Source organism: Leuciscus leuciscus (assembly GCF_965113295.1).
Source record: "Leuciscus leuciscus genome assembly, chromosome: 1".
Taxonomy (NCBI): Eukaryota; Metazoa; Chordata; class Actinopteri; order Cypriniformes; family Leuciscidae; genus Leuciscus; species Leuciscus leuciscus.
Window position 1 is genome coordinate 76,723,843 of NC_138725.1, and position 9,426 is coordinate 76,733,268.

A 9,426-nucleotide genomic window follows, 5' to 3' on the forward strand; every position below is an offset into this window, starting at 1 on the left:
CGTACACAAGCTGAGACCTGGCAGGAGATTTGATGGTAGCCACCAGTCAGATCCATATTCATAAATGCCAACTTTTGCGTGGAAATGACCGTACGCCCAGTTTTGTGTCGTACATTTGTTTCATAAATGAGGCTCATTAAAAGTGCTCTAAGCGATGTCACACGTTTTTTAGGCCAAAACATTTGTCACATACAGCAAACATCTCCTGCCTGTCCCCTGAACACACTGTAAAGAAACGCGGTCTCTGTAGACAGCCCAGGCTACACAAACGACAACAAAAACAAACTGGCCCAGCCTGGACCACGAAACATAACAAACAGTGTTCCAGCCAATCACAGACAAGAATGATTTGGCGGTGGGGGTGGGGGGTTAGTGCGCGTGCACATGAAGGGGGGTGTGGGGGGTGGAGGAGAGAGAAGCATGAAGAGGGAAGTTAGCTAGAGGAGAGATGTCCTAGACAACGACAGCGACTAACGTTAGAAATGGTGAAATATGGCCGACCAAAGAGACGACGTTCCGATGAACAAATAACAACGAATAGGGAAAAGGAGAAGGAATGCGCGAAATCCCGAATTTACATCGGAAAAGCGTTTGACAATAATTTGAACGTCAACAAGAAGTGACGTCACCCAACATCGCTTAGAGCACCTTTAACTCCAGATGTCATGCAAACAAGAAACTATACTTCATATAGATGTCGTTCCAACCACGCAACTTTGCGATGCTGGATTTCAGGAAACACAGACTCGAACTAAATCGAACTACCAGTCAAAAGTTTTTGATTTAAATACAAATAAATTTTTTTTTTATATTGTTAAATATTATGACAATTTAAAATAACTTTTCTATTTTAATATATTTTTAAGTGTAATTTATTCCTGTGATTTAAAGCTGAATTTTCAGCATCATTACTCCAGTCTTCAGTGTCACATGATCCTTCAGAAATCATACTAATATGATGATTTGATGCTCAAGAAACATTCATTATTATTATCAATGTTGAAAACATTTTTATTTTTTTTCAGGATTCTTTGATGAATAGAAAGTTCAAAGAACATCATTTATCTGAAATATAATCTTTTGTAACATTATAAATGTCTTTACTGTCACTTCTGATCAATTTAATTCATCCTTGATGAATAAAAGTACTGATTTCTTTCATTTCTTTCCCCCAAAAATAAAAAATAAAATACAAATTCATACTGACCCCAAACTTTTGAACGTTAATGTTTAATGTTACAAAAGCTTTCCATTTCAGATAAATGCTGTTCTTTTAAAAACATTAGGAATGCAAAAAGTGCAACTTCAGTCCAAGAACAAGCAACAAACCAAAACAGAAACGACCTAAATAATGGAGTCGAGGAGAAGTGAAATCGAGAGCTTTCTCAGAAACGTGCCCAACATTTCGTAAGTCTTTGAGGAACATCGGCGTTTCCCAACAGCAGCTGAATAATAAAGCCTCTGAAAGACACCACACACACAAGCTCTTTCACTGAGCCGGGATCCCAACCTGCGTCTGAATGCATTTCTACATCAGTTCCCTGAAATATTCATGTTCTTTGTAAAGTATTCATGCGAGGCCGTGAGGGAGCGAGCGGATCCAACGACACCCCTTCACGCCTCGGGACGCCATCGACCGGTCCCGTTCGCTTGACCAGAGAGAGAAGCGGGTTTGGTGACCATCCAGCGTGAAACCATGGTTTGCTTTTCTTAGCCTAGCCTTGATTATTCAGATTCAGATCGTTTAATTTAGTGCCATGTCAGCATTCAAAGCTATTTTCATGGCAAAATTTTCAAACAACAATACAAATGTAATATAAATACAATAGAAACCAAAAAGACGTCATATTATGCAAGATTTTTTAAATTAACATATGATAAAAAAGTCCTTAAGTGAGTTCTTAGCCTTGATTAAATGTGGTATTTGTTAAGTTATGCATTAGTGGTGGACTAATATAATATAGTTTAGCTATTTAATATTTAGTTATAATTTCTGGAAGATGCAGACTTAACTATACATAAGCCCTGACTATAGGTACGCCAGTTGTAGGTTGAGACACTGTAAAGCTATTAATGCATCTGTTCGTTTGCCAAATTTCAGTGTAATAATAAAAAAAAAAAAAAAAAATGTGCATTATCCATTAATAAGCCAGAATGACCACTTGTGTAAATTAGCACAGTTTTCGATCCACTGATCATTTCAAAATATCAAATATTAGGGATGCACGATATATCGGCCGCCATATCAGTATCGGCCATATATGTTCATTTTTAATGTTATCGTTATCGGTCCGATAAGAAAATTTGTCCAATATATTAAAGGCGATAAATAATGTATTATTTCCTCCAGCTGAGACACTTCAGATGCGCACTGTTCAACATGATGGATTTGAATTGCTTGAAATATTATTGAAATCACTTAAAAAAATTAAAATACGGTTCAGTGCAACAGTCAGTAATATCGGCTACATAAAATTGTAATGAGAACGTTATTATAATTGTGTGTTTGGGACATGGATTTTAATGGTGAGACTTTTGTTTCTGTAATCAGGCTCTCAAAATTGGATTTAGATTTATCGGCCAATATATCGGTTATCGGCTTGCAAATATAAAGAATTATCGGATATCGGTATCGGCCAAAATGTTCATATCAGTGCATCCCTATCAAATATCGTCCTGTCCAATTTATCACTTGTTAAAAAAATCCTTTTAAACATTTTAATGCTAGTGTGAAAACGATTGCTGACCATCAACCTGGTCTGAAATAAAGGTGCAGTCACAGTGTTGGAGCTACAATAACGTCACCGCATGAATCAAGCAGGAGGCCGTAGTATTCCAGACAAAGCTATAAAACTCTGAGCTCTGTGAGTTTTATCTCTCTGTACAATCCCTCACCTGTCTCAATCATTGAACAGCGATGACAGCTAAGGGCACGGCAAGCTATGGCTTGTACCACCAAAAGACACTGTCATATCCGGTTAACAGCACACCTGCAATCTTTAGCTAACATTAGCCTAAATACTCGTTCCCCAAGGCCAAATGGACTCCTCTATTCTACAACCACAAAATATCAGAGAGTATGGAAACTTCTGGAACAATGCCTTGTTATTGTAGATACTTCGATTTAATATAAGGACCAGGATATGTACAAACATTTTCTTTTCAATCAAATTCTAATGCATTTTAGCAGTCAAAATAATCATTTCTAAATTCATAATCATTTCATGCGTTCAGTAAATCTGTTTGTTCCCAAAATAATCTAAACGCAATTAAGACACTAAATGGATTCATGTGCTTGAGAACGTCAAGGCCCGCAGCCATGCAAAAAACAATCACATTCTTCAGTTAATTGATTAAAATGTACAATTTTTACGGTTGTTGAATCACTTGTGCGTTTATTGATCAATTGGGCAAGAATGCATATTTTAGAGCATGTGGATCTTTGTTCAGAAATGGAGCAAATTATTAAGAAAACTGTATCTGACTGTATTTTCCTCATTCATACAGTAACATTGCAAAACTGTTTACTGTAAAAAATTATAATAATCTAAACTAGGCTATTAAGATTAAACATTAGACCCTCCTTAATAGGCTACTCACAAATTAATGCACCACAAATTACAATTAATTTTTTCATATTAAAAGATACCACGTTCATTCTGTTCTTAAACCTTAATTTGAAGCACAATTTATATCATTTAAACTTATTTTGCAATACCTTACAGATAATATTAGCTGTTACATGCCCAATATATCCTCATAACCGTCGCCTGTCACAATTCATATTAAACCGAGATGTTGTTCACAATGGGTGTGTTATTGTTATTCATAAACACAATGATTTTTTTTTGTCTTATGTCTAAATCTCCAAGCAAGAATATGATCATAACAACCGGAAAAAAAAGACAAGAAGTGATCATGTATTTAATCTAAACAATCGATTCAATGGTTTTCAAATGGTGTATATTGGTTATTTTGTACCACATGAAAAGAGCAAAAATGACAATAAATATCAATAAATCGAGGATTTCTGAGCTGATATCTGGATTAAAGTCTTTTTTTATGCTACAATAGAGGTTTTTCGTAGCAATGAGAAAGACTACTAGACATAATCAATCAAACACACAGGCCTGATATATAAACATAAACACTATTCTCAGCAATCGTGCGTTTCAAAATCATCGCTGTTTTCCATGGAAAATAAAGATAAAACACAACACCTGAACACCAGAATGAGATATAAGCACAACACACCTGAATGCGCCGCCATGGGTAAGTGTGAAGGGTAATATTTCCCGGGTGGGAAATGCGGCGGGTGTTGCACAGCCCCGTGGCCGGAGGAGGAGACGCGTGAGGCGGCGCGGTGGACGAGCGTGGCCCGCTCCGAGAGGAGGTGCGCCGGAGAAGAGAAATCACGACCCTCCATTACTAGCTAAACCGAAGATATAATCCAAAAACCGAGGGGGAAATCAGATGAAACCTGTGTAGTGTAATCCGTGTGCGTTTGGGATCGCGGAAAGCTCGCCTCTCCTGCTCAGGTTGAAGTCCTCAATCATCTTTTCTACAAAGAAAGAAAGAAAGGAGAGACGTTGTTATAATCTCGGTATGGCACACTAGCACTAAAGCAGCTGATATGCATTTGCTTCATGCTATTAGTATTCGACATATTAAAGAAAACTGCTGTATAAATCGAGAGCTAATTGTGATTTACATTCGCTTATAAAGAAGAATGCGTTGGGTTTTGAATGCACGTCCATTGAATGAATGGATGGATGTGAAAAGGCCAGAGATGGCAGTGATTGAATAGGCCTGTAATAGAGAGAGACCGATGCGTGATTAAATATACTCGCCTTGTCCTAAAACACAGAAAAAAATATCTTTTAAAATTGTGTATTCATGTTTTATACACATATGATGGCAAACAAACAATATGTAAGCTTGACAATCATATTGTTTCCAGCGTTTGAATAATGTCTCTCGACTCTGTTGTTGCTTTTGTTGTGGTTAGAAGATCATTCACACATGAATGAAATCTTCTATAGTGTTTTATAGATATGTGCAAATTAAAAATAAAATCGATTTGCATTCAATGCGTTTAATTAATTTAATAATAATAAAAAAATGAATTGTGCTATTTTATACACTGTATTTTATTGCATGTCAATATTTTATTTTAGGATAGCTAGTTGGACCATGCAATATAAAAAGCAACAATTTATAAACTAAATAAATACCATGGCAAAAGAAACCGATTTTTTTTTTTTTTTTAAGTGTGTGTGTGTGTGTGCACATATAGGCTATGTAAACAACTGCAATTTTCTTTTATCTGTTTGAGCTCTTATTTTGAGCAATTAAATCTATCAGAATCAGCTGATATTGTACAAATATGAATCTGTTTTAAACGCGTTTCATCACTCGAGGCTCTTTTGTGCTCCTGTCTCTGCTAGAATAACCACACGTTAATGCAGAATGTCACACGATAAATGAATCATTGAAATGGTTTATTTAATTGACATACACAGACTATTGCTTTTCCAGAAAATATACAATTTAAATAAATGCAGTGTTTCGCGTTGTGTCAGGCCAAGCACACACACACACACACACACACACACACACACAGGGCTTGTTCAGCTTTTGTCTCCCTGTGACTGAATGACTGACTGACTCTCTCTCTCTCCGTCAGCCATTACTGACCACCAGCCGTCCATTTCGAGCTCACAACATTCAACCTTTGTTTTAATCTCTCAGCATTTGCATGCCATTGAAGACTTGAAAGCTTTGTATCGACAGCCGAAACGTGATATGTTGTTAAATATTTGCATAATCGCGACGCAAACACAGCATTTGTTTGTGTCTCGTGCATGACAATGCACGAAGTAAAATGCGTAAAAAATACGTCTTTATTAGTCAAAGTGACCAAAAAAACATAATTTAACTGGGTTATCGTGTGTTCGTCGAAGTCAGAGGCTCACACACGAAAGACAGAGATGTTATTTTAATGTATAGCTTGTGTGTTTCGGTAATGTTATTCGGCCGGGAGAAGCACGCGCTTCCTCGGGCACCAGCAGTCACGCGAGCCGCTCGGTCTCATACTGAAATATTCCTCATAAATCCATCAAAAAAAATTTTTCATTATGATTAAGCACTGAGCAGCGAAGTAATACACCGAGTTGAGTCTAATATTAATAAATCCCTGGAAATCTAAATGATGCACGTTTCATTTTTATTATTATTCTTTGTCATGTTTCAGATCGGACTGCGATGCATGTTCTTTAGAGAATATAGGCTATTTCTAATTTAACAATAGCCTATTAAATAGTAGCTACATTTGTAGATTCTAGAAATATTAAAAACTGCTATATCAAAACAACTATTTTGAGTTGCGTTAGCCTATTAATTTGTACGTGGTTACAGAATTCATGAAAATATCACTAGGTAATATTGAGTATTGCGGCCTTATATGTTTTAATTTTAAACAATTTATTTCGCAAAATTACTTACTAAACAAATGCCTAAATTGCAATGTGTAAATGTTGCGTATTTAGCACTGTAATTTAATGCATAGATTTATGAAGTTATTTATAGGTTTTCTCATTTCCCCTTTTTTATGTTGCACAATAATTGTTAGTGCAGTTTCGCTAGTTAAGATTATTTTACTTATTTATTTTTTTAAGTAATTTAGATTTTATTTTTCGTAAGGCGACACAATGACATACAAATAAATGTGTTACTTACTGGTCTGTTATATCCTCGCATAACAATAAATAATTTTAATTAGAAATAAAGAAAAAAAAAAATACGCAGGTCAATGATGTCCCTTAATTTTAGAAAGCATATTTCAGTGGTTTAGTCCTTAGTTCCCCTCGTACGGTTGAAGCAGCTGAAGTCGCGAATCGAGTCTCCAAACACCGATTCTTTCTCCTGTCCGGTGCCGATCGAGAATCTCCACTCCGGGAGAGTAAACACACGCGCTCATTGGTCAGATTGGCGCATAATAATGAGCTGGCGTCGCTCGCCCGGGGACACTCCGCGTTCTGATTGGTCTAAACCGGCAACCAATAGGAATTCGATATGGTGAGAGAGCGCAGTGAGGCGAGCGGCAAATTCAAGCAAAATAAAACACTAAAGACTGCTTACAAGAGCTAAACGCCTCAACATTGCTGTGCAAACGACCTGGAGCAATCCTTACTACAGTGTGAAGCCACAACGTCGATTAAAATGTATCTAATGTATTATTATTATTTTTTTAATCAGCATTATGAATTAAAACAAACATTATTAAAGGGTTGTCTTTATTAAATAAGTGCGATAGAAGCATACAAAAGTATGGATTACTGTGACTGCACTGAATATAGTTCTCAGTAGTTTATATAACGCTAATAGCCTGTGTTAGACCTGGATTTATTGAACATGCTTTCAAAAAAGGCTCTATTTAGATGAGGGTTTGATTGGTTGGCCCGTTGCCAGCGTATTGTCACTCACGGAGTGTAAACAAGACTCTGATTGGCTGCTGGCCCGTCCGCATTGGGTTATCTGAAGAAAAAAAAAAGAAATAACTGGATCTGCGGTTTCAAGGCGTCCCCGGGTTAGATGATGAAAACAGATAAGAAGGGACCGTTTCAAGGCGCTCCTAAAAGGCGGACCCTCTGGATCTGATTCTGCACATTTTGGAGAACACGAAACTAAAGTAGAGAAATAAATATAAGTGTTCGCTATTTTGACGGATTAAAATGCGTCGTGTGGGATTCCTTCAGATCTGAAACGGATAAACAAAGACACAGTCGCAAGGCGGATTTCTGAACACGTCGGTAAGACTTGAAGAAAATCCGGGAAATGAAGAGTTTGGATCTTTTTTCTTTTCTTTTTTTTTTTTTACTCGAACTCATTTTATTTAATTGAGCAGATATGTTCTACATGCGATAGACAAACTAAAGAATAATACCCGATATAATTAGAGATTTTACGACAATTTAAACATAAAAATGTATACATACACGTACATCTTGTAGCCTATAAGAACACATTCACACATCTAATTTAGCCTACATTTTTTATTTTTATTTTGTAATAGTTGTGATTTTCAGTTACATACAATTTTACATGTTTTCAGGTTGAAAATTCCATTAAGTTTCTCTTAAATCTGTCGTTGTCAAGTCATGTCTACTGAGAAACATGTCTCTCTCCTTATCGTTGTGACCACGTGCCAGCATGAATGTACATAATTGTATAAATGTATGTTTATACAGAGATTTCCTTGATGATATTAAGAGGATTGTGCTCAACCAATGATGGGTCTCTGATTGACAGTCTACTTGTATCTCTCTGGCTCATGGAAAGCAAGAACAACTTCTCTCAGCTAAAAACTGGACATATATAACTCTGTTTTGTAAAACAACATGTGTAAATATATATATTTCACAATAGCATCATGTTACAAATGAAATATTGACATTGTCGTTATCAGTACATAATACTATGCAAATCATTAAAGGCATTGAATTAAATCAAATTTCAAGTAACAAATAATATAAAATAGCCTGTATTTGCTTCAACTGCTTGCTTTACAGTTCAGATTTTTGTATGTGATTTATTGTAATGAATTGTTGCTGATAATACAGTCAAACCAAACATTTATCCAGACACATTTCTCACAATATCACGGTTTATTCGCTATAGTTTAGAAAATGGTAGTAAAATATGAGTCAGAATCAGTTGATATTTGACTGGTTTTGTCCGTCCTTCTGTTAGACTGTCTCACAGATGAATTATGTTGAATATCTGTCAGCTGTTAAATTTAACTACACAATTAGATAATACCAGTTTAGATCAACCAGTTACCAAGCAATGCTTCATTGTGTTCAGTCTGTGTGTAAAAAGGTCGCATTAGCAATTAAAGAAAAAACACTTCAGCAAAACATGATCAGGTCAAAGTGTCTGAATCATTTTTGGTCCCAAATTTGTATAAATGTTACTGGTATGAAGAGTTTCTGGGTATAATATGTCACAGTTTGCTTTATTTTGCTCTCCTCACTTACATAAGTGAACTATAGTGTCCTGCACACACTAGTACAGCATATAAAAAATGATATCTGGTGTCTGAATCATTTTTGGTTTGACTGTAAATCCCTCTACAAAATCAATCAACACTCAGAGAACAGTGTTTGTGTGCGTGTCGCTTTCAGGCCGGTTGTGTTCATATACACATGCTTTCACTAAACCAATGGAAGCATGAAGAAGAAGCACTGAATTTGGTGATAATGTCACTTTAATGCAATCTTTACATCCAAAGGAGAATTTTTCTGCATACATTTTGTGTCTGAATTTTGGGGTGGCAATGAATCAAGTCCACATTAGTTGCTGATTTAAAATGCTTTTCATTGAAAATATGGTTGATGAAACAAAGATTTTTCACAAAATGTCTTT

The 9,426-nt window shown here is 36.0% G+C and overlaps 1 protein-coding gene and 1 long non-coding RNA gene across 2 annotated transcripts in view; one reads left to right on the forward strand and one right to left on the reverse strand.

The window, feature by feature from the left end:
* The window catches only part of bahcc1a (BAH domain and coiled-coil containing 1a), a 123,489-nt gene extending 116,557 nt beyond the window's left edge, over positions 1-6,932 (reverse strand). The window contains exons 1-2 of the mRNA XM_082184553.1: positions 6,739-6,932; positions 4,255-4,561 (exon numbers count right to left, since the gene is read on the reverse strand). Coding sequence (XP_082040679.1) covers positions 4,255-4,426 — 172 coding nt within the window. The 5' untranslated portion in view covers positions 4,427-4,561; positions 6,739-6,932. The remainder of the gene's footprint in view (positions 1-4,254; positions 4,562-6,738) is intronic.
* A 644-nt stretch (positions 6,933-7,576) lies between these two features.
* On the forward strand, positions 7,577-9,072 carry LOC309512725. Its single transcript, XR_014211154.1, has 2 exons — positions 7,577-7,811; positions 8,250-9,072. It is a non-coding gene; the product is annotated as an uncharacterized lncRNA (long non-coding RNA).
* Positions 9,073-9,426: the final 354 nt, after the last annotated feature.